At 33.9% G+C, this 24,594-nt stretch overlaps 3 protein-coding genes across 5 annotated transcripts; 2 read left to right on the top strand and 1 right to left on the bottom strand.

Annotated features, from left to right (window-relative positions):
- Positions 1 to 2,421: 2,421 nt before the first annotated feature.
- LOC137811325 (ubiquitin carboxyl-terminal hydrolase 17) lies at positions 2,422 to 11,051 on the top strand. The gene is made up of 12 exons (XM_068613018.1): positions 2,422 to 3,321; positions 4,211 to 4,347; positions 4,426 to 5,141; positions 5,250 to 5,338; positions 5,725 to 5,810; positions 5,901 to 6,063; positions 6,146 to 6,260; positions 6,375 to 6,532; positions 9,016 to 9,100; positions 9,219 to 9,431; positions 10,113 to 10,174; positions 10,290 to 11,051. Exons 1-12 carry the CDS (start codon positions 3,026 to 3,028, stop codon positions 10,945 to 10,947), a joined length of 2,778 nt encoding a protein of 925 aa, XP_068469119.1. The 5' UTR covers positions 2,422 to 3,025; the 3' UTR covers positions 10,948 to 11,051.
- A 618-nt stretch (positions 11,052 to 11,669) lies between these two features.
- On the bottom strand, positions 11,670 to 13,018 carry LOC137809345 (transcription factor bHLH131). The gene is given in 3 exon segments (XM_068610470.1): positions 11,670 to 12,160; positions 12,540 to 12,859; positions 12,961 to 13,018. Coding segments are annotated over 3 exon segments (783 nt in total). The 3' UTR covers positions 11,670 to 11,755.
- Positions 13,019 to 16,091: 3,073 nt separating this feature from the next.
- On the top strand, positions 16,092 to 24,349 carry LOC137811324 (GPI ethanolamine phosphate transferase 2). Of its 3 annotated transcripts, XM_068613016.1 has the most exons (18): positions 16,092 to 16,325; positions 16,409 to 16,505; positions 16,761 to 16,805; positions 16,906 to 17,073; positions 17,190 to 17,274; positions 17,363 to 17,469; positions 17,676 to 17,756; positions 18,959 to 19,011; positions 19,091 to 19,193; positions 20,483 to 20,626; positions 21,004 to 21,100; positions 21,252 to 21,477; positions 21,570 to 21,663; positions 21,752 to 22,729; positions 23,261 to 23,353; positions 23,480 to 23,763; positions 23,939 to 24,069; positions 24,263 to 24,349. In XM_068613016.1, the coding sequence occupies exons 1-18, from the start codon at positions 16,201 to 16,203 to the stop codon at positions 24,268 to 24,270; spliced, it is 2,919 nt and encodes a 972-aa protein (XP_068469117.1). In that variant the 5' UTR covers positions 16,092 to 16,200; the 3' UTR covers positions 24,271 to 24,349. The 3 variants fall into 3 exon arrangements, 2 of the variants coding, with proteins under 2 accessions (XP_068469117.1, XP_068469118.1); XR_011081050.1 differs by lacking the exon at positions 24,263 to 24,349 and having other exon boundaries at positions 16,104 to 16,325; positions 23,511 to 23,763; positions 23,939 to 24,119; XM_068613017.1 differs by lacking the exons at positions 16,092 to 16,325; positions 16,409 to 16,505; positions 16,761 to 16,805; positions 16,906 to 17,073; positions 24,263 to 24,349 and having other exon boundaries at positions 17,368 to 17,469; positions 23,939 to 24,119.
- Positions 24,350 to 24,594: the final 245 nt, after the last annotated feature.

The raw sequence follows: 24,594 nt of genomic DNA, 5'->3' as shown, positions 1-24,594 counted from the left end.
TTTGACCACAAAAAGTTGAGAAAAAAATAAGGTTAAATCTTTTTTTATAATAATCTTAATAGATTTATGTGTGTTTTTTTAATATCCTTGGATGACATGTTTGGAGAATCAAATATAATTTCAAGTTATGATATTTGGTATTCACGAAACATCTTTTAAAAAAATATTAATGAATCATTCCTTCACACAATTACTTATAAAGAATAACATTAAAGGGATATTGTACAATAATTACTAATAAATGCAATAATTGTTGAATGAAGTCATTAGATTCAAATATATCAAAATAAAAGACAAAGTTATTACAAATTTGTACGCTCATCGTAACACATAATTGTAAGAGTTCATACTATGTAATTTTGTCATATCGACCATTTATAACTTAATCACAAATAGTCGACTTTATATAATTTGGTCACAAAAGGATAATCAATTCTAGTAAGTAACATCTCAACTTACCCATGAATTGCATGGACTACAAGAAACACAATTAAAGAAAAACATTTTTTTATTGTTTGTTGATAAGTGTTTTCAGCAAAGCAAACAAATATCAACATTTTATTTTCACTGTTATTTGTGTTTTTATTAAATTGAAGGTTGAAAAGTCTTCTACCTATATATTTTCATTAAGTACTTAAATATCATTATTAAAGCTACCAAAACTTAACAAGAAGATTTCACCATTTTCAACAATTTATTTTATAAATATCTGGTAAAAATATAATATTTTTTAATATTTTTAATTTTTTAACCAAGCAAAGACTCTGTTTAGAATTTTTCGAATTAAAAATAAAACACCTTGCTTTTCTATAAGTGTATACTTTATTTTTTCTATAAGTGTATACTTTGTTTTTGTCACCCACTCTCTTTTAATGACGAGCTTCAACCTTATATTATGTAATAATAAGTCTTTATGAACAATTTTTTAATGGATTCATGGAATGCAATCTCACATGTACATTGATTGAAATACCTAACTGACCCTTGTATTATGGTCCACAAGCAAGGTCCAAAAATGTTAGGAAATTATTCTTAGTGTAGCAATTGTAAAACATTGAATAATTATTGTGAACGTAATACAGTGAGAATTATTCTAGCTTTCCTCAATTGGATCCGATGCTATTTATCCATTCATTCTAACTAAATAATGGTTCAAATAGTAACATGGCCTTATTTGGTGATATATGAAGAGAAAAATGACATGCATTGTAAAATATAGATCATTGCTTTCCATTTTGTGTGTAAATAAGATATACCAAAATAAGGTTCTCTGTGGTGTTACAATCTAAATTAACAATTCCGAGTACATTAATTTTTATCATAGAAATGTGAAAAATTTAAAGATGTGACGTAAAAAAGGAAAGATAAGGTTAATTCAATAGGAACATGCTTCATCTGTTTTCATTTTTTATCTCCTGGAACAAGGCCTTGCATGATTCAGTTTGGAAAGAAAAGTCTTGCATTTAATGATTTTTTTAATGGTATGCTTCGAAAATAAAAGAAGTAATGATTCATGTATATGGACATGACATTGATTGGGCCCAAAATTATGGTAGCCCATCATATGAAAACTGAAGTGATTGGTCTACCAATGAACAAGAGATGCTCTTTTACCCGTGACAGTTAAAGTGGAGAATGTTGTTCAGCAATAAAAAAGGGAAGAATGTTCCCTTCTTAATTCTCCCTCAATAGTCCAAAATAAAGTTCCTATCATTCTGCAGTAACAACTTAATCCAAACAAACATATACTATTCTTAACTGAGATACTTAATACATTAAACTATAATTACATTTTATTATTCATACTAAATATTTGACATTTTTTCAAAACTTTAAAAATGTAACTTTTTCGTACGTTTACATTTGTTTAGAAAGTAAGGTGTCGTTTATTCTCTTGCTACCTCCAAGAAGAACACGGACCTACATTATTGACCAGCAAAATTTATTCGTTAAAAAACAGACACAAACTAAACATAGTAATAGTCTTTTCATTTTCACTCTCCCAAAATATGAACATTAACTACTCAAAGGTATTATAAAATAATCTGCGAATTCACACAGCTGATATTCATTCTTTAAAATCACACAACCACCACTATGGTATTTCAGAAAGCTAAATAATCATTTTACCATTTAAAATTATTAAAAAAAAAACACCCAAAAATTATCGATGTTTGCATTAAATTCGAAACTCACAGTTACATATCCTAAACTAAATTAAGAAAAAAAAAATATGTATTTGGTTCTTACCGTGTTGGGAATACATAGGACAAGGCACAGGCAGTGAGTGACCCACTTCTTGTGGCACTGAACTGGCATTAATAAATAAAAATAATAGCATTTGAACAGTGGTAAACTAGTAGTGATAATAATAATAATGATAATAAAAAAAATAATAATAATAATAGTGGTATTATTAGCAGACGCAAAGAGCAGATAGATGTTTTTTTGGTGTTATGATGTGAGTTTGGAAGTACAAGATTGTATGATAGTAATCCGAGGACCATAAATTGAATGTTGAGAAACAGTGGTAGACAAACCCTGCAACGTTACCACTAGCATTTATATTTATCATCAACGTAACGTTTGGACATTTAAAAAAAGAGAAAAAGAAAAATAGTAAAGAGAAGAGAGAGTTGAGACGTTACTGTAGAATGATGCAAGGAGAGAAGGATGTGGAAACGGCAAGTCCCGGAGTACATGAGAAACGACAAACAGATCCCTGTGTCGCATATTCGCAATTCCACAGTCTGAGCTGAATCCAAAACCATTTCAGACCCCAAAACTCACCGCCGAATCAACTCTTTTCATTCCGATGCTCACGCTCATGCTCCTTGCGTTACTCATCCTCTCAGGATTTTGATTTTCCTTTTCTGCCCCTGCCGGGAATCTCCTCCTCCCGCCGCCCACCGCCCTCGCCCTCCCCCTTCTCGGCGGAGGCTATCTATGTGTAGCAGGATTACGACGCTCTGGATCCTGTGTTCGGGGCTGCTCCTGGGTGCGGGATAAGCAGTGGGAGAGAGCGATGCTGGTACCCGGGATTTTAGGGTTTCAGGGTTTGGTGTACGTGGTGTTGGCCTTTGGCTTTGCGGTCATTCGGCACGTGTGGAGGAATGCTGAGGCCAAAAGGGAGGACTCCATCATGATGAGGTTGCCGGAGGATGCTGGCGTCGAGGAAATGGAGGTTGCTGCGGCGGTCGCGCCGTCTCCGGTGGAGTACTCTTCGCCGGTTCCGGTGAATGTTTCTCGGTGGTACCAATGTGCGGTGTGTTATGCGCCTACCACCATGCGCTGTGCTCGCTGCAAGGCCGTCAGATATTGGTTCGTTTTTCTTCTTCGTGATTATGTATTGGAACTGCTATGCTGTGTTGTTACTATTGAGTAGCAAACCCTGATTGAAGAAATGGGTTGCCATTAATAAGAAATCTCTTCTTCTGTTGCTCTTTGTTTGAAAGGGATTATTAGTTTTGGAGGGGGGAGGGGGTTCATGAATTTTGTCATTTTGTGCTTTGGTTTCAAGGGGCATTGAGATTCTACTTGTGTATTAGTTTGGAAAAAGCTTTATTGTTGGACGGGGACTTGAGTTCAATGTTATTGGTTACCTTGTATGTCGTCTTATGTTTAATTTGGCTTGTTTTCTCAACTCTGTTAAGTAATTTCATGATTGAATACTCGTTTAGAAGAGAAACCATGCCGATTCTACTGATATCATGTTAACCAGCCATAGACATGTATCATCAAGTAGAATACGTTATTGTGAGCAATTTGACGTGAATTTATTATATAGAACGAGGGTCACCAAATAAGATCCAAACATGCACTATAATTATTTGGTTTTCACTTATAATGACAAACCACTTCCCCATTGTGAGACCAAATATGCACTAAGGTGTTTGCATTGCCTCTGAAGTTAGGAGCTATTGTTCTTTCTTTTCCTTTAGCTTGATGACAAAAAAAAATGATGAATGTATCGAGGGGGGGTTGCTTTTGTATTTTTGAATTTTTTTCTCTTTTGTGTTTGAAGTTGAAAAGGCTTGATTTGTCATCTTTGTAATTAGAAGTTTTACTAATGATTTTGACGTAGCTGGCGTTCCTGAATATATTTCTGTGACTCTTCTCGGTTCAGTGATATGTCTCTCTAGTCATCATTTCAGCGTCTTAATATCTTACAATGGTTGTTATTCATTCTCACAAGCGTACTTTCTTGTAGTTCGGGTAAGTGTCAAATTAGTCACTGGAGGCAAGGCCATAAGGATGAATGTTGTCCTCCTACTACTACCATGGAGATCAATGACGACAATATTTCTTACAGAGCATCCGTGTCCGGAACCGAGTCTGGTCACCATGGTACTGGTTTTATTATTACAAGTATCGTTATATTATTTCATGCACTTACGGTTTATAATTTGGTTAGATTTTCTGCAGAAATTAAAGGAACACATGCTGGTATCTCATCTTCCAATGACTCGTATTCCAGTCTTGATCCATCGGTTGGTGCAAGAAAATCATTTGATGATAACTGTTACAGCAGATTTACAAACCCTGTCTGCAATGATACTACTGCTGATACAAATGTCGGTTTCGCTCATAACAAAGATTTGACAGTTAACATGAAATGTAATGCGAGTATTGAAGTTAAGGATTCTAATGCAATTAAAAGAACCAAGACAAATCCTAGCAACACTAATGATGAGACTCGACTGAAATCGAAATTTCCCAAAACTAAATCCGATACATCTCATGATGAGGCAGCAAATTTAGGTAGCCATGAACGCAGAAGAAAAGTTGCGATTCTTGAAAAACCAGTAACAGATACCTCTCAATGCAAAACTATTCCTTACTTGAGTGGCTCTAGTAAATATGCTGTAATTGAGGATGTAGAAGAAGAATCACATTTGTCCAAATTCAGAGAAGCGCGAAGATTGTCATCTAGTTCTCGTGATCGGCTATCCTCAACTACCAAGGGCGATTTTCTTTCACAGTCCAAGATTGTGAAAATTGACAATTGTCATACTTTACACACAAAAGTTAGTGCTATTCCAAATCTGCCACAAAATGTTCGCAGTGGTCTGAAAACATCAATGCAGAAAGTTGTCCAGCAGTTTAGAAGTTCAAAAGATTCAAGATCTGCTGAAAATGAGGTTGAAATATTTTGACTCATTTCTTTAGGGATAACTATTATTATTATTATTATTATTATACATAGTAACTTTGTCTTTGTTGATTTTGAAATTGTAAAATTTTGGCAGATGGGCTTTCCTTATGAACTCTTTGTGGAACTTTACTGTTATGACAAGATGAAGCTATTCCCCTTTGGCCTTACAAACTGTGGGAACAGGTATTGTTGAGTTCTTTTTTACTCCTATTGATTGTTATAATATGTTATAGGCCATGTAGCTTCTGGTAGGGAGAAGGAAGGAAAGAGTTTGGATTAGTTTGATTTGGAGCATTATGTTTCTTCAATTTTCTTTGAATACACTCATGAGGCACAGTCCTATAATTTTGAGAATAGGATGTGGTAATTGAGATGAAAGAAACTTTTGAGAAAACGTCAAGGAAACATTCTAGTAGCTAATGCTGGCTGGCTACTTTCATACTGATATTCAGTTCTTGTTTCTCTGCTGTGTTTAATGTAGTTCAAGGGAGGCACAGGCAGTGCGTGTTTGTGTAGCTTTTCTCTATTCAACATTTATTACCTTGCTAATTGAAATGCTTCATCTGCAGTTGTTACGCTAATGCTGTTCTCCAGTGCTTGGCATATACTCGGCCTTTGACTTCGTATCTTTTTCAAGGCTTCCATTCAAAACGATGCAAGTTCCTCTTAATAATATCATCATGCTTCAACTTGTCCAATTATCAGGACCTTGTAATTAATTAAATATTCATAATGCTTTCACTAGGTCAAAAGAAGGGATGGTGTTTTACATGTGAGTTTGAATATCTAATTCAGAAGGCAAAAGAAGGGATTTCTCCACTTTCACCAATTGGGATATTATCTAAGATACACAAGATTGGAAGCCATCTTGGGCATGGGAGGGAAGAAGATGCGCATGAGTTTTTAAGGTGAGGCAAATAATTGCTTAAGCTGCGTCGTCATGAATTTATACCTCAAGTTTTCTACACGATTAATTGCTCAACTGGGCAGGTGTGCAGTTGATACAATGCAATCTGTTTGCCTCAAGGAAGCCAGTGTTTCAAGTCCGTTGGCAGAAGAAACAACTCTAGTTGGTTACACCTTCGGAGGTTATCTTCGATCTAAGGTTGTTACTACTAAAAAAGTCTATTTTTTTATTAGGTTGACATGTTTCAACTTTTACAGAGTTGTAAGAAGATAGTTTTCCTAAAAATTAAAATATATTTTATGCAAATTGCAGATAAAGTGCTTACGATGCCTGGGGAAATCTGAGAGGTATGAGAGAATGATGGATCTTACTGTTGAAATTGATGGTGATATTGGAACTTTGGAGGAGGCTCTGGGACAATTTACTGCACCTGAAATCTTGGATAAAGATAACAAGTATAATTGCAGCAGGTTTGTTAATATTTCCGTTTTCACATTTATTCCAATTCCAGTCTATCCTATAATTTTTACCTTATAATGTTCCCGTGCTTGTTATTCTTTTCTTTCCTTTTTCCTTAGCAAATATAATACATTGTTTGTATTATGGCTAAGTTTTGTGGCAATTTAATTTTGTTTCTTTTCTCTAATGGTAGATCATAGATATTAAATTTGACTACTCTATTAATTAATTTATGTTTTGAAGTTAAAATTCATGATAAAATCTTCAAGATTCAGATTCTGAGTTTATAAATTATAACTAACGAGTTAAATTCCTAAACTGAATGAGCAATTACTGTAGTTTTACTATGTAATTCATCCATTTGGTGTACAAAGTGATAAACAAAGCTGTGTGCAGCTTCGAAAGTAATAGAAGGAAAGTTCCTAAACCTGTTGAAAGGCTAAGTTTGGGATTTTATTGAGAGAACATTAAACTTACTAAAGCTATTAAAATTTTACCAGAAGCTGTAGAAATGTGCAAGTATTTTTCAGATGTGTGTGAATACTATATACATTATAGTATAGCTGCCATTCTGAAGTTCTTTTTATAGTTTATATCATGAATACTATATACATATAAATTCTCAAAAAATGCTGCAGAGAATAATAATAATAATGTACAGAGAAAAAAGAGGCAGAGAAACCAGTTGCCGGTGAAAAGAGAACACTGACAGAAAGTGATAAACCAGTCGCCAGAAAAGGGAAACTAGTCTCCAAAGTGCTGGGTGGGGATAGATAGTTGTACACGTAAGTGTTGGTTGAGTTGAGAGATAAAATGAGAAATAACAGCCTTTTGATTGATTTTCAGGCTTCTATTTCACAAGTGAAAGTTTCTATACTGAACTGTCTTCTATGGCAGTCCCTGTAGCAGCCAGGGTCCACTCAGCTACATGTCTGTAGCACACTATTTAAAATCCTGGTTCTACTAGTGGCGTTCTGGGCTTTTGTGAATCCTGTCAAGTTGATTTAAATGACTCATCTTTAGATGGATTTACAATCCTCTCTGATGGAATGCCACTCTTGCAAGAAAAATGAGAAGCTTCCACAACATTCTGTGTAGTGTGTGGAAGAAGAATTCTGTGGGACCTTGTGGTTGGGCTTAACTATGATGTAGTTTGTTTAACGAATTTCTTGCATCAATTTAGGTACATACAGTTTTTGTTCAGCTAATTTTATTTCATTAAACTATATGTCCAATCATAGTCATGGTTTAAACTCAAGATTCTAACCAGAATTTGGTAAGGTGAACATTAGTTACTCAATTCATAAGATCCTCCATTCCTACCTAAAATGAAAAAAAGTATACTTACATATGCATTTGCATAAAAACAGATATAAAGAAAATAACTGCTAAATGACAGCATTAAATAAACTTAAATTGAAAAATCACAATCATAACAAGTCATAAAATCCAAATATAATTTTAGATTAGTCCAAAATTATCAAGACAATAAAGAAGGGAGCAGAGACTGAGAGTGAGAGAAGGCACAGTGAATAATAGAAGGTAGAGACTAAGCGAGAGAAGAGACTGAGTGCAGAATCAGCTGTTTGCACTTTGTACAGCCAAAGGGTGGGCAGGGTGGTGGTGGCAGCACGAGAAAGAAGTTCGAGGGTTGTTGGTTGCAGATGAAATGTAACTCACAAACAGAGAAAAAGGATATTAGGGATTTTTAGAACTTGGTCAAAGAGATCCAATCCAGAATCTGGGAATAGAGATCCCATGAGTTCACAATGAAGAATTGTGATTCTGCTGTGGCCCTGCTTGCTGACAATTCCTGCGAACAATTCACCACACCAGGGTCCAAGAGAGGAGCGGTTGCTGTTGGCAGCAAGAGAGAGAAGTATGAGGGTTGTTGGTTGCAGATGATGAAATCAGAATGGGAGAGTCCTAGAGGGGATCCCAAATGAAGAGAAAAGGAATTTAGGGACTTTTAGAACTGGGTCAAAGGGATCTGACCTAGAGTTTGTGTCTTTGTCTTGCTGGGAATTGACAGTCCTGTAAGTTGACAATGAAGATTGTGGTCCTGCTTGTCTACGATCCCTGTTAACAATCCTGCACGCCAGGGTCTAAGAGAGTGGTGGTTGGGATCCAACCCATCGTCTGGGTATTTTCCTTGCTGAGAATTGACGATCCCACAAGTTCACAATGAAGATAGTGAATCCACTGGTTCTGCTTGCTGACGATTTCCTTTAACAACTCAGAATGCCAGGGTTCCCTCTTCTCATAGGATCATACAATCAGAACTTACTAGGTTGTCAGAACTTTAGGTACTGAGCACAATGCAAAGTCTGTCATCTGGATTTTTTTATTCCAGTTTTATGTAGACTAAAGTAGTGCTACAAATGTATGCAGTTTAAAGGGGCAAAACTGGTATTTTGAGGATTACTTTTCCTTTTTTGTGTACGGCGCAAACTCCATATTAAATCACTGAATTTGTTTCTTTCTTCTTATACAGGTGTAAAACATATGAGAAAGCGCGGAAGAAGTTGACCGTATTGGAGGCACCAAATATTCTTACCATCGTATTAAAACGATTCCAGGTACATCTCTCCAGTATTAATTCTGAAGTTTTACTTGTTATCTAGTTACTTTGCTCTATAGTGTTACTTTACTTCTATATTTTGTACCTCATGCATATTCTGATGTCTACTTTGGCAGTCTGGTAACTTTGAGAAGTTGAACAAGTCGGTTCAGTTCCCTGAGGTCCTGGATATGGCTCCGTATATGAGTGGAACAAAAGATAAATCTCCATTATACAGCCTGTATGCAGTGGTTGTCCATTTGGATATTATGAATGCAGCATTTTCAGGCCATTATGTCTGTTATGTGAAGAACATTCAGGGAGAATGGTTCAGGACTGATGACAGCAGGGTGACTTTTTATTCTGATTTACCTTTTGTGTCTGAAATCTCCTCCACCCCACCTTCCATAAAAAATTAATTATGCAATTGATTTTTGGCTTTGATTTTCATACGTGCTTACTTTTTCATATGACAAGAAAGCTACTCATGTCTCATCTTCAATATATGGAGAATCAATTTAAAAAAAACTAAAATTAGGAAGAAATCTCGTTTTGTTTGTGTTTTTTTTTTTCAGAAGTGGTTTCCAACAGGAGATTAGTCCTAGAGTCTTTATTTGAGAAAAAAAATGCTTTGTGAGCAGCAGCTTCCACAGTTCTTCTTGTAAATTATAAGATTAAGTTTTAAATTTGAAGCATGGCATAGTACAAGGTTATAAGGGTTTTGTCAATTGCTAATAAGTTTTTTTATTAAAAGCACTTCTTTAATATTTTTTAAGTTTCAGAAGCATCATAGAATATTATAAATTCTTATTTGTTATTACTGCCTTTTGTTTCTGAAATTTTAAATAAATACCTAAACCTTTCTTGAAAAATATCTGTGATATACAATTTGAATTTTATTTCTTAAACATGTGTTATTAATATTTACGATGCTCATTTTGTGAAAGTGATGGCAATATAAATCTGCACAATGTATTTATTAGGTGAATTTCTGTATGTAAACTGAGGATGCAATCTGTGCTTCTATTTAGGTAGAACCTGTCGAATTGTCCAGAGTCTTATCGGAAAGGGCATACATGCTTCTTTATGCAAGGTAGTAGGCCTGTGGATGTTGATGTATAATTTCTTGCTAGATATGTTTATTATTTCTGTAGAATATTTCAGCATTAATAATATCATTGTTTTATGCTAATTTTAAAAATCTTCAGGCACTCTCCTAAGCCACTGGGTTTAGTAAGTAGCAATGCAATATCTTCTGCTGGAAAATTCAAGAGGAGGAACTTGGAAGCTATTCCTGCTACTTCTAAAACAAGATCAAATTCCATGGCTACAAGCGGTAATTCTCACTACCTACAGCAGAAGCATGGCAAGTACCCGAACTGGAATGATGTCGAAGATTCCTTGAGCCATGATTTTGTATATCCAGAAGAATGGAGATTCCAGCATGGGGTAAGAAATACAATGGTGGATTCTTCTAGTGAAAGCTCACTTTTCAGCTCTTCAGATGCAAGTTCTTGTAGTACTGCAAGTATCAAGGACTCAGCCAGTTCCGCTGACTTCTCGGATTACATATTTGGTGAGGTGGGACCCAATTGGTATAGCCACTATGGGCTTTCATCTAACATGGTGGCATCTTCCTCATATGATAATTTGGATACAGATTTCTTTGTGGATAGTGGTGCAAGTAGAAGGCTCCGGCAGGACACAGAAGATAAAGCAGTTTTATATGCTAACAAAAACAAAAATCACAGTGGCAGTAGGGGAATTGACCTTAAAAGATATATCACTGCTAACCATTATGACAAAAATTCTGGTGTACATGTGAGAAGAACAAGTGGAGATGCATCAGCTCAAACGTTTTATTGAGTTTGAGTTGAGATTTAAGCAATCATCTTGGATATTTTTGGTGTAGTGAAGAAAATCAGTATTTCGCTAATCCAAATAGAATGAGGATTCCTGTTCAATGTTCATTCTGTACTCGAATGATTTTATTTATTCATCAGTATATAGAACAACTATAAAAAAAGATGAGGAAACTAATAAAGAAAAATAAATTGAGTGATAATTCACCAATTATAATCAAGTTTGTGCAGTTAATAATTACTTAGTAAGTATCCTGCATTCTGATCTGAATCAACATTACTTCGTGGAGTTTCAGAATTTAGCTTTTTGTACTACGGAGCTCTGTCTGTTGGCACGTTAATTTTGTGATCTGTAACTATGCATTTCTCAGGATTTCCTTCCCTATTCTACTAAGGTAATGGCGGCTAGTGATTACTACCAACTATTTTCATGGGCAAAATACCAAAGAATTACATCATAATTTGTCACGTTATTATGAACTTCAGTCTTAAAGTGGTTGCCATGTGTTTGTAAATACGTCCTGCATTCAATAAATCACTTCATCCATGATAGTAACAAACTTGAAGCTTCCATATACGTTATCAAATACATTACATTAGCATATACTTTATATCAAGATTGGAACATGACATTCATACACATACCAACTGTAAAAGCTAAATTTTGCTTGCAAAAGGAGACAAAATAAGCTCCTAAAGTCATTATTATTCTACAACCCTCAAAACTGTAAGTATTGTTATTAGTCCTTGTTATAGCTCCTAGCTGAGTCAACATTCCTCCATCGTTAGAAGTCATAATGAAGAACAGAGATTTAGTGAGTAGAACGGCGCATCTTAAAGGCTGGCTTGTGCATGGCAATCTTCAAAGAGCTCTTGAGCATTCCCATACGATCTTTTCCAAGACCTTTGACCCACAACACACTTCTGTTTCTCCCACCCACACTCACTATCTCAGCCTTTACCACTTTGGTTTTCACTGACCCTACTGCCCTTGATATTGCAGACATCAGTCCCAAACTCTCCTCGCAACTCAATGTGGCCTTCACTACGCCCTCCTCATCATTACATCTTTCCAAGTTCAACCTGTCTGCCCCACTAGGAAACTTAACAACATCCTTTGATGAGTTACCACAACTATCCTGTTCCAGTTTCGATACCTTTCTCTTCAGCTCCTTCACTTGCTTTATAGTCTCTGCCAACACTGATGCCTTGTCCTTCTGTTGGTTCATAACACAATCTAATTCACCATGCTTGTAAAAATAAATTTCAAATGACACAATTCTAATCTCACAACTTATAAATAGCCCCAAAAACATCTTTTTAGTCTTTCAAAATATTTCTAAAACTTTCTTTTTGGCTCCTCAAATTGTAATATGTCTTTATCACGTCACTTTTGGTAATAGTAAGATCTGAAAAAGTATTAATCTTTAATTCGGAATAAGACTCACTTTTTGGAAATTATTTAGGAATCAAAAACAAATTTAAAATGAATGTAGGAATTTTCAGTTTCACATGGTTAGTTCGTTTTTAGGAATGCCAAAGAAAAATCTAAGAATTGATAAACTGTTTGATACTTGTGTTGTGTCTGACACTTACTTTGATCAAGTTGGGGAGGATAGTTCGGAGGGTTTCATATTGACCATTGATTCTCATTCTACGTCTCTTTTCAGCTTCACTGTGTTTTTTTGCGGCTACAACTTTGATCTCTGCATTTGATCTTTTCTTCAAGAAACTGGTTTTGTATGTCCTAGAGATGAATGGCTGAGGAAAGCCACCTCTTATCATTTGAGCTTCTGAGTTATAGAAACTTCGAAACGGTTGCATGCCCTGTACTAACTATTTTAGTAAAGCACAATAAAAAAAAACAGATTTTAATTTAACTACAAACCATTTGGAACATGTAATAACTTTGTTACCTGTAAAAGGAAAACCATGGAGTTTGACTGATTTGCCTCCTGTGGAAGATTGTATGCAAAAAGAGACAAGGAAACAAGGAAGATTGCTATATGTTTTTTGCCTTTGATCACAACTTTCTTATAACAAGAGAATGGATCTTCTTTAATGTGTAATGGCATGTTCAAAGCATATTTTTGCAATTTAATAAGATCATGCAAAAATTTCCTTCTAATAATAGCAAATTAGAAAATAATCACAGCATTATCAAAATTTAAAACAGGTATGATATAAAATTTAATTTTAAGATTCTTACAATCCCACTGTAATAATATTAATATCTGCGGATCTTTTTGAGTAAATTTTTGGCTTGTTGAGAAGTATCCAAAAATTTTATACAGGTTAGGGGAACATTTTTTCGATTTTTTTTAATTCAAATAATATAGTTTTAAAAAGTGTAATTCTAAAAAATTATTTAAAAATTAAGGGAAAAATGTATAGATTAATTATTTTAAGTGAAAAGTTACCTAATTATATTTGGAAAGAGAAATCGCACCATTACGTATTTTATTAAATGAAAAATTTATTATTTATTTGTTAATTACTATATAATCAGAGATTAGGACTTATCTTGACTACAGAATGTTTTACAGCAGTAGAACCTTATGACCAGTGTCGGACCAAAACGATTTCGACGGTAAACAGGTACATATTTTCATTTTCATAAAATTATAATTAAATATATTAAATTTTTAATTTGTACCTTTAAATTTATATATTAACTTCAGTATTACGTGAGAAATATATATATTATATGATAATAATATTCATTATTTTTTAAATAAATTACCCTCTCACTGATATAGAGTGATATATCTGGTGACTAGTTATGATGATGGTAACTTTATTTGAAGCATTATACCATGCTGCGACTTGACGATGATTCCTGCACCTTAAATACACGTGCAGACGTCAAAATCTGAAATGGTGGGTCAGTACATGTCTTCTCTGTTTACAGTAATTGTTTTAAAAGATTTATGTAGTATTTATTCTGTTAATACAAAAACTTATATATCATAAATTTACACTGCTGAAATAAAAACTTTTAAATTTAACTGCCATTATAAATTCTTATTCCTTCCTACTCACACCAAAAAAGTAAATGATAGAATTGTTTTGATGGTTAAAAGAATTATAATTTGGCAACATTAAGAAAGAAAGAAGTGAAATTAAACAAACTCAATTTTATAAATTCGATTTATAAGGTGAAGTTTGCAGTCACAATATCCTAATTCGTGCGTGGGACAGTATACTTATGGATGATCCAATAACGGTCCAATAACGAGTGACATGATAAGCCCAACAAACTCTCACTTGGATATGTTTTAAATGACCTGATACTGTATTAAAAAATAAATTTTAAGTTTAACTCAGTCTCATAAAATCGGCTTGTAAAGTGAGGTTTGCACTCACTTATATACTATGAAATATCTTAATTTTTAGTCGACGTGAGATTTTCAACAGGAAATAATGACTTTTTTTACAATAGGATAATGTAGTTTTAAAAGGGTTTTTCTTACCGAAAATGAATTATGAGAGTTACAAATGGAAAAGAAAAGAGAAAACTTTATATCTGATTGAGTTCAATTACATTTTTTTTTCTTCTGAAAGTACTCACTCAACTCTTCATATTCTTTTATATTCACATATATTTTATTTTCTTACTTATTTAAGTGTCAGATAAGTTTAGGGTTTAGGATAATTTTAGGATAATAATACAGGTGAATTTCCATTATATAATGAGTGATGATATGTTGACAATTAAGGATGACAATGTTGGCTCACTCGTCCTGCATAAGAGTTGGCCCGCGGACCAACTCATATAAGAAATATTTTTTTTAAAAAGTAATGAAAAATGATTTTTTAAATATAAATTATGAATAAATTTAATTATTTTTTTATTAGTTAAATGGTTTCACAATAGTATTCTCACGACATATGAATAATAAGATATGAGTAAAATTTACGAAATGTGAAATTTAGATACTTACGAGATTATATAATCTAGAAGTTAAAATTTGTGTTATGGATTGTACTATATTCTAGATTACACAATCCAGAATACAAATTTATATTCTAGATTGTCGAATTTGAAATGAATAATTTTAAAATTGTGTAGAATATGACGTTGCATGAAGAAAATATGTAAAAAGAAATTTTTAGATTTTTAAGTTGTACAGATTATGCGGGGCACTACTCCACACTTAACTGCGAGTTATGTGGGATGGATCAACAAATTGAAAAAGACAGCGTCCCACTTTATCATTCATAATAACAACTATGCACCAGATTACAACTGGATAAAGAAACAACTTTTTGTTAAAATAATTTTAAAATTATATTAACCAAATCACAATTGTAAACTTGTGTATTTTAATCCAAAATTATCAAAATAACATTTTTTTTATATAATTTGGTGAGAATATAGGATTTTGTCTAGAACTCAATTTTATAAAGATAAAAATAAATAAATAAATAAGTTTATAGAGAGTAAATTTAAAAGGTTTGAAAAGAGACAAGTCAATAAAAAAAGGAAAATCCAATAAACATTTTATAACTCACTCATCAGATATGATTATATTAGTTCATAATAATAATAAGGCTTCTTCTTCCTGCACCCCTACATTTTTCTTCTTGCACCCCCACAATTTTCTAAATCTCGAAATTGGCCTTAATATTTTATTTGAAAAAAGGCACCATGATTACCGGAAATAGGAATCTGGGAGTGTGCTACGGATTCAGCAATCCGGAACTGAATTTTTTTTTTCGGATGAGGGGTGTTTCGGAAGCAATTTTTGCATAAATTATTGATTTTTGGATTGCTGAATCCAGAAGTCTAATTCTATTACGGATTCATGGATCTGGAATGCTTTTTTTTTTTTAAATTACGAATTTTTAAATCCGGAATGCATATTTCTGTTACGGATTGGTGGATCTGTAATGTTTTTTTTGAATGATGCATATTTTGAATTACGGATTGGTAGATCCGAAATTTTACTGGAAGTGCCAATCTGAAATTTTTCCGTATTCCATAATCCATAATGCAAAAAATAAATATAGTTCAAGTTTATTTTAGGGTTTTTAAATAATAATAGGGACAATTTGGTCTTTGCATAACATTGTGGGGGTGTAGGAAGAAAAATGTAGGGGTGCAGGAAGAAACTGCCTAATTGAAATGACAAAATAGCCCACGGTGGCATTGTAGAATTTTCCTTTTGCACCCAACTCTCTTTCCGACATTCTCCCCTGTGACTTCACTGTTCTCTGCCAAGCGTTGTGGATTCCACAACGGTCGATAAACGAAATGTCCTCAATTTCTTGCACTAAGCTGACACTGTTCACCATTGCAGCAGTTACGGTTCAGTTCATCGGTCTCTCCATCTTCGTTTTCGGCTTCTTCCCCGTCAAACCACTTCTCACTGGCCACAGGTAACACTATAATAATATCATTCCATTTTCTTAACCAACCTTTTCCATTTATTTATTACTCTACTTTCTTCTTTCATTCCTAGTGGCTCGAAGAGTTTCCGACGACCGACCTGCGATATCGAAGTCGCAAATCAGAGCGATGCGTCTCTGCCTCCTGATCGCCTTAGGTTTTTGTATAAGGTTGTGGTGAATCGTGAACGCGTATTCTCTTTGTTTGACTTTGATACTTAAATTATGTTTACTTGTTACGAATGATCGCTATGTTTGATTTCGCATATCAGTACATGATACATTCATTTCGTTAGTAGTTTCCGCAAATTGGAGATCTGTTATGATTGTTATAGAGTAAGCGATTGATTTGATGGAATGCAATTCTCCTTTCTGCTTCTAGTTTTGTTGCGTGTACTGATGGATTTAGAAAATGTTGCTGTGTAGGAAGTATCTGAGGTTCCTCCTTTGTATGACCGACTTGTCTTAATGGTATGTACCTTTTCCGGAAACCGTCGTATTCGTTGAGGTCTAATTTGGTTGTTCATGTGTTTTGTTTTTTCACGAGCTTCGGTCTATGGTTTTGCTGTAGGTTATTGATGGTCTTCCGGCGGAATTTGTGCTTGGCAAGAAGGGTCAGCCTCCTAGCAAGGTTTTTATGGAAGCTATGCCGTATACACAGTCATTGTTGGCAAATGGTACGGCTGTTGGATATCATGCTATAGCTGCTGCTCCAACTGTTACAATGCCTCGTTTGAAGGTTAGTGTCCTATCCTGTTTCCAACGTGGAAGTAAGGAAGGAAGATATGTGGTTTATTGATTTTCTTTCCTTTTTCTGATTTCTATTTATCATATATTTTTTGTTTCTCTTTCTAGGCAATGGTTTCTGGAGCAATTGGGGGTTTCCTGGATGTGGCTTTCAACTTTAACACCCAGGCTTATTTAGAAGATAATCTTCTTGGTTAGTTGTATTATTATAGCAACCAATGTTGGAAAAATCGACCACTTTTTTTGTTAGTATTGATGTCACCATTACTTGCTTATTGCAGCACAGTTCTTTAAGATTGGTAGGAAAATGGTTATGCATGGTGATGATACATGGCTAAAGTTGTTTCCTGGTTTATTTGAAAGACATGATGGAGTTACCAGCTTTTTTGTAAGTATTTTTTTTATTAGTATATAATGAAAACATTTTATCTGACCTCTCAATCCATTAAGATTTCTCATTAATAATTTCTTATGCCTCAGACAAGGACAAGGCAATGTGTTTCTTTACTTGGCATGTTGTTTCTATGCTTTTATGTTTATATACAAAATAGTATGATTGCTTTATTGTTTTTCTGAATCTTCTTTCTACTACAGGTTAAAGATATTGTACAAGTGGATCAAAATGTGTCTCGACATCTTGCTGATGAGCTTAGTAGAGATGATTGGAATTTTCTGGTAAATAATTGTGTCTACTTCATATTTTGGTTGGTTTCCAGCTAATATTATTTAAATTTCCAATTTTTGATAATTTTCAATTTACAAACTTGTACATATTTTCTCCGCACTTTATCCTTTTTTTTTCAGTCAGTAGTATAGAACCTGAAAGTTTTAATTCCTCCCCTCCCTCTAACATTTGCATGTTCTCTTTGTTGCCAGCTGTTGCTTTATTGATGTCATATTACTGATGAACATATGGTGTCATGTATACTTTGGTGTACTGCTTATTGGATTTCTATTTAAGTTTCACTTTTAGTGTGCATATGTTGTCTACCTTTCCAAGTGTGCTTTGGCATATTTCTGAGTTTTTTCATGCTTTCCAAAACTTGTTCATATCCCCTGGTTTCTTTTGGAAAAAATAACTATTTCCATACAAATAAATTTCTTGAAAAAGATTTTAATATGATTTTATTGAATGTGTTTGTAAATTTTTGAAGATTAAATAAGAAGAGACTTGTGGTTCTTTTTAGAACTTTAACAGTTTGATTACATGGAGACAGTTTCCCTTCATTTCCTTCCATTCTAACCATATATCAATAGTCATTTCTAATAGATGCACTTCAGGGATCATGTGATATTTGAACTGTGTCAACTTTACTGTTTTCTTACTATTATAACTAGTGCCAACTGCCAAGTGTTATTATGCTGTTAGATGAACTTTAGTGAAAGCTTACAACAGTTAGTACTACCTTTTATTAACTATAAGTTGGTTAGGTTGATTTGCTCTATCTATACATAACAAGCACTCCTGATTTTATCAACTATAATATAAGAGTTGGTTTGGCTCCAGTTGTGTGATTACACCTAATAGGCAAATAAAAGGAAGTATATTGTTGTGGTTCTATTTATTAATACTTACACCATATACTGCATCATTTTACTAGTTGCTCGATTACATACTTTGTTTTCTTCTCTGTTATCAACTGACTTCTTTCAACTCTTGACTTTTATGAATATACTTATGCACTAAATTGATGTCTTTCACTTTTCAGTGAAAGTTAAGTCTTAAGCTTTATTTGTAGTATAAGGATTGCTCAAAATTGTATGTTAACTAGTTTCACCATATATCAAATGTGGATATTTTGTCTAGTTTGAAATTGAATGATGCTTTATAATGAAGATATAATTTCATTAGATACATTTTACTACATTTATTATAGATACTTCATTATCTAGGCTTGGATCATGTTGGACATCTTGGTGGGCGCAACAGGTATCATCATTTTGTCTTCACTCTATACGTGCAATATCATTCTGTTCTCTTTGCTTAACTTGGACATCTACTGTTTCAGTGCATTAATGGCTTCTAAACTTTTTGAAATGGATGAAGTAGTGAAGACGATTCATATAAATACTTTGCAAAATCTAGAAGATGATCAAAGGAAGACACTTCTGGTTTGTGACAACCCTTTTGTTGCTTGAATCGTGTACTACAGAATTGATGACTTGTTTATTGTGGTGGGGGCATTTCAAGACATTAACATTAATAGAGTTTGAGATGGTGGAAATATTGATGAGAGGAATATCCAGTGCAGCAGTGTTAATACTCTAACAAACTAACCATAAGAGAACTACAACTACTAACTAGAGTTAGTAAGTGACTAAACAGAAAAGAAAAGAAAAGAAGTATAATCCACTTATGAAGTAAGACTACTCTAATAAATGTGAACATGATTACGAAGAAAGTTATTTCATACAAACACAGATGCATTATATATAAAAAAGGAAGAAAATTTTAAAAGAAAACAATAAATAGGAAATTCCCAAAATTAACTAGGAGTCAAAATTACAGAAATGAAATAAAATTAAAATAGTTTATTGTAATCCTTCTAATTAATGATATGCTGTTATTCTCCTAAACTTAGGATTGATTCCTGACACTCCCACCCACCCCAAGCCGGGGAATAAATTTTAGTTATTCCTAGCTTGGCAAGAGTAGAATCAAAGTCAGATTTTGACAATTTTGTTGGAATGTAGTGTAGGGTAAATGTCCCATTTTCAATTTCATATTTGATGAAGTTGTCAATTCTTACATGCTTCATCCTATCATGTTGAATAGGATATTGAACTATGCTGATGACCGACTTTCTGTACCAAAGGATTTGGTAGGAGAATTGGAAATATACAAACCTTCAAGTAACCAATTTGATTCAAGTGGAAGATAACATAAGTGCCTTTATTGTATTAATTCTATTTAGCTTCTTTCTAAGGTTCTGGTATAATTTTAATTTAGGAATGATGCATTTCCATGTTTTAGCTTGTACAGTGAAAGAGAGACAACAAGAGACATGTTATAAATTCCTTCTGTTTAAATTACACGGTGGACCATATATTTATATTAGGATATAAATTAATGTAATTACACATAATTTCGAGAATGTAATTTTACAGCATTACCTAATTAATAAATAGTTCTTCCCTTTTACATTATTCTATAACTACTTTAACACATGTTCTTGAATAAGCAAAAAACAAAGCATGATGGGGTTTCAAGTCTCCACTTTTTGTTGTATACTAAACATATCTATAGTTATTTTAATTTTCATTTGTAGTCTTATGCCTCTAGTGTTATTTATTCGGAAGTGAAGTTTATGTGTTCTATTTATCTTTCTGTGGCTATTATTTGTTAATTATTTATTAAAACTGTAATTATCTATTAATCTCTTCAGCAAATGGATGTACAGGTTGTAGTCAGTGACCATGGAATGACTGAGAATGGTAATCATGGGGGTTCATCCTACGAGGAAACAGACTCTATAGCCCTATTTATTGGGCCAAAAACCCATGCCTTTAACCATTCTTCATCCAATCATGACACAATTTTCCAGGTAATAATACATACTCAATGTTTGTAGGCTGTAGCACACAGGAATAACCATTGTTGATAATTTTCTTAACTTCTTTGACTCTCAATGTATACCTTTGTTTGCAAACCATGAAGGAGTCTTCTTGCATTCAGTGCATTAGCCTACTTCTGTTGCCATGCATCCATATGTAATGAAATTCTCACATTTTTACATGATTTTCTCCTTCCCTGTTGAAACTTATTCTGCTATCTCACTATTCACCACTCTCTGCTTCTTGTTTTTCAATCTTGAACCTATCATGCAGTTTAACCAGAGTCAATGACAATATACCATTTAACTAGAGATCATGGGTAGCAGTCAAATATGTATGCAATTTACATCTTATTACTGTGCACCAGGTTGATATTGCACCAACATTAGCTTTACTTTTTGGCGTGCCAATTCCAAAAAATAATATTGGTGTTTTGATCTCTCAAATGGTTGACTCTCTGACAGGTTAGTTCTCTTTCTGTCTAAGCTTGTCTATTTATCAGAAGAATAAAGCAGGTAATATGACATTTTCTGATATCTGCTTTCATCAAGCATATTATATTTTTTAACCGTAAAATTATGTGATTTTATCCTTTTTGCTTCTTTGGGGAGTTAGATGACCAAAAGCTGAGGGCACTGCAGTTGAACTCATGGCAGTTGTTCAGATTACTTCAAGCACAGTTGCCTGGTTTGTCGTGTAGAAATTTTCTCTGTGACACCTTCATCACTAATAGTGAGCCCACAATCAGTGAATGTAAAGGTAGGGAGGAGAAGTTGTTTTGTTGCTTGTATTTAAATGCTGCTACTCTCCATGATGCCTGGAAGGCTAATGTATTCTCCAGGTATGAAACAAATTTGTTGTGCTTAGATTTAGTTTTTAATCAATTCCACTAGAAATATTTTTGAATATTTTTATTTGGCGTTTGTTTTCTAGGTCTAATGGTACAGAAGGTTATAACAGCATTGTTACCGCATATCATGAGTTTCTGAGTTCAGCAAGTGAGTGGCTATCACACAAAGCAATTGATGTATGTGTGATAACCAGTTTTTCATGTTAACTGATTTCTGTCTTTGTTTCTCTCTCTGTTCTTTTTCATCACAATTGTGTTTGTGCAGAAACCAGTTAATTTACTTGTTCTTGGAGTTGCTGCTTTGATCATATCATGCTTGACACTTTTGGGACTTGTGTTTGTCATCCACAAAGAAATTCCTTCTTGGGAGACGCAAGATCATGAAAATTATGTGAAGCCATGGAAATTTGATGAGGTGTTCATTTTGTTTGGCATCCTGATCCTTGTCATCAGTATGGGATCAAGTTCCATGATTGAGGAAGAACATTATATTTGGAATTTCCTGACATCCACAATTAACATGTTATTTTTTCGTAAAGCAATGCAGTCTTTGGATCTTAACAAAGTACATGATATATCAGGATGCCAAATAAGTTCATTGTTCCTTATTCTTTTTAGTGGAAGAATTTTGGGGGGCTGGCATCAAGGTGGTGTAAATTGGACTAATCTTCCTGACATTGCCAAGTGGCTTGAGCAGGCTGGCAACCAATATATAAACTGGATTCAGATAGCATCATGTGCAATGGTCATCATTTTGGGCATATCTATATTGTTCCTAATGAAGTCTAAAACAAAAGTTTTAACAGTGATTGGGTTCAGCTTCCTAATGTCTGGTTTGTTGGTATTACATCATTTTGTGAAACATCAGGACATCTCTGCCTCCTACAATAAGGATGCCAACTTATCAATACAAATATTCTATGCTGTTCTTGGAATCACCACTATTGCAGTTGTGGTGATTTTGCCATGGATTATGACTATGCAAACTCCTGAAATATGCTCAAGGAAAAACATATGCATGTCTGCTTCTGTTCCTGTTGAAATTCAGAACATGACACGTATTTTGGTCTTGAAAGATTCCTTGTACATAGTTGGATGCTTGTACATAACTTTCTGGTGTCTTCTGCAGTTGTTGCTTCAACAATCCATCAACGCGATGCCTGTGTTGCTGCTCTTTATTCAATTCTTGGCCAGCATGCTTACTTTTTCTTCCAGTGGGTCATGTCATAAGCAGTGGGTTGAGGTTAGTTGCAAGATTTCATGGATAAATGTTGGATTTTGATAGCACATTACATTAGTTTTGGGTCCCAGAGTCTGGTGCCAACTCTAACAGTCATTGACCTGGATTCTAATATAGGGTAATATAAGTTAACTTTTTCTATCTACCAATTATTGGGCTTAATAGGCATGCACTGTCAATGTAAAAGTTTTTACGTTATCAACTAATCAAAATCATGTTTTGTATGATTTTTAAAGTAGTTATTGTAAAAGTTAATAAACTTATTATATATGGTGATTTGTGATTAGATGATAGTGTAAAAAAATCTTTCTCTATTAGAGCATATATTTTGTATTCTTAAGAAATGATGTTTACATTTTTTACTCTCCTTTCTACTAGAATTAAATGGTTCTAAAAATATAAATTTGCTTCGGTTGAAACTTTAGTAATTGTACTATGACGAGGCCATGTTATATGTCCTTGCTCCTTCACATCTAGCATTTCCTTTTAATGAATAATGAGTGTTTAAAATGCTGATACTGTGATTTTTTTTAGGTTACTGCTCTGTACAATCTGGGAATGGCAGGCCATTTTGCTCTTGGGAACAGTAATACACTAGCTACAATTGACGTAGCTGGAGCATTTATTGTAATGTCTCCAATTTCTCTTTTTGTAATTATATTAAAGAAAAATATATTAGTTTCTACTTTACAATTAGGATTTTAATTGTCCATAAATATCTATTTCCTCAGCAAGGTTACCTTTCATTGGCAGGGAATTTCAAGTCACTCAACCTTCCTTTCAGGTCTTCTAATGTTCATCATTACCTATGCATCCCCAATGCTATTCTTTCTGAGTATGGTGCTGTACATCTCTGTGAAGACCACAATCTATGCACCGGTTATCAGGAACGGAAACTCTGGACAAATTCTCAAGACTCTTCTTGGATTTCCTTGTTTAGTACCTCTGACCATAAATTCTGTTCTCTTGACTGTGTACACAATTGTCCTGCTGTTGATGAGGAATCACTTATTTATTTGGAGTGTTTTTTCTCCCAAGTGAGCCTTCCTTGAATCCTATGTCTAGAAGTTTATGCATGAATTAATCACAGAATTATCCCTTGTGATTTTTTGAAATTGAAGTTATAGGGATTTGTTCTGATTTTCTGACCTTGTATTTGTAGATATCATATAACCTGCAAAGTAACACTTTCAATTTGTTCAATTGTTGTAGGTACCTTTATGTTTGTGCTGCCACTGCATGTGTCTATATCGGCGTCATCATTGTAGTTGCTACCGTGCTTCATACATACATTGTTCTATTTTGGCTGAGAAAGAGTTTCTCCTTAAGCAGCAAGGATAAGGGTACGTGACGGTCATCTGAGTTAAGGACAAATTAGTATTAAACTGTCAAAGAAATTTTGACTCTTAACTAACTTGATTAATGAGTAAATTTTGCTTTTGCCTTTTTTTTTTGTTTTTTGAGGGGGAGTGTAGTTATAATCTGATTGTTCACTATACCAGCTCCTGCATCTTTCTAATTAATCATTTACTGTAGAACTGTAAATCTGTTGATGAGGATTGAAGGAGGATGTAAATGATTGGCATATTTTCACTCTTACACTCACACTGACTTAGGTATGCATATCTTCATTGCAAAATGGGAAATCTAGAGAAGATCTAGAAGAAAATGCAAAATTTGAATAGCTCTCTGGTGGGGCAATTAATCTGTTTTGGAAAACATTAAAAGGCTAGTTTGATTTAGCTGAATCAAACGAATAGGAAAATGTCTCAGTCTGTCATGAGTAATTCAATTGATTAAATTAGTGTTATAAATTAATGGAAAGAGCGTGAGTATTCTTGTACATTAAAAGATCAAATTGGAAATTT

The sequence above is a fragment of the Phaseolus vulgaris genome, chromosome 2, assembly GCF_000499845.2.
Source record: "Phaseolus vulgaris cultivar G19833 chromosome 2, P. vulgaris v2.0, whole genome shotgun sequence".
NCBI lineage: Eukaryota > Viridiplantae > Streptophyta > Magnoliopsida > Fabales > Fabaceae > Phaseolus > Phaseolus vulgaris.
Note: the sequence above shows the minus strand (reverse complement) of the source record. Positions and strands in the feature narration are given on the sequence as shown.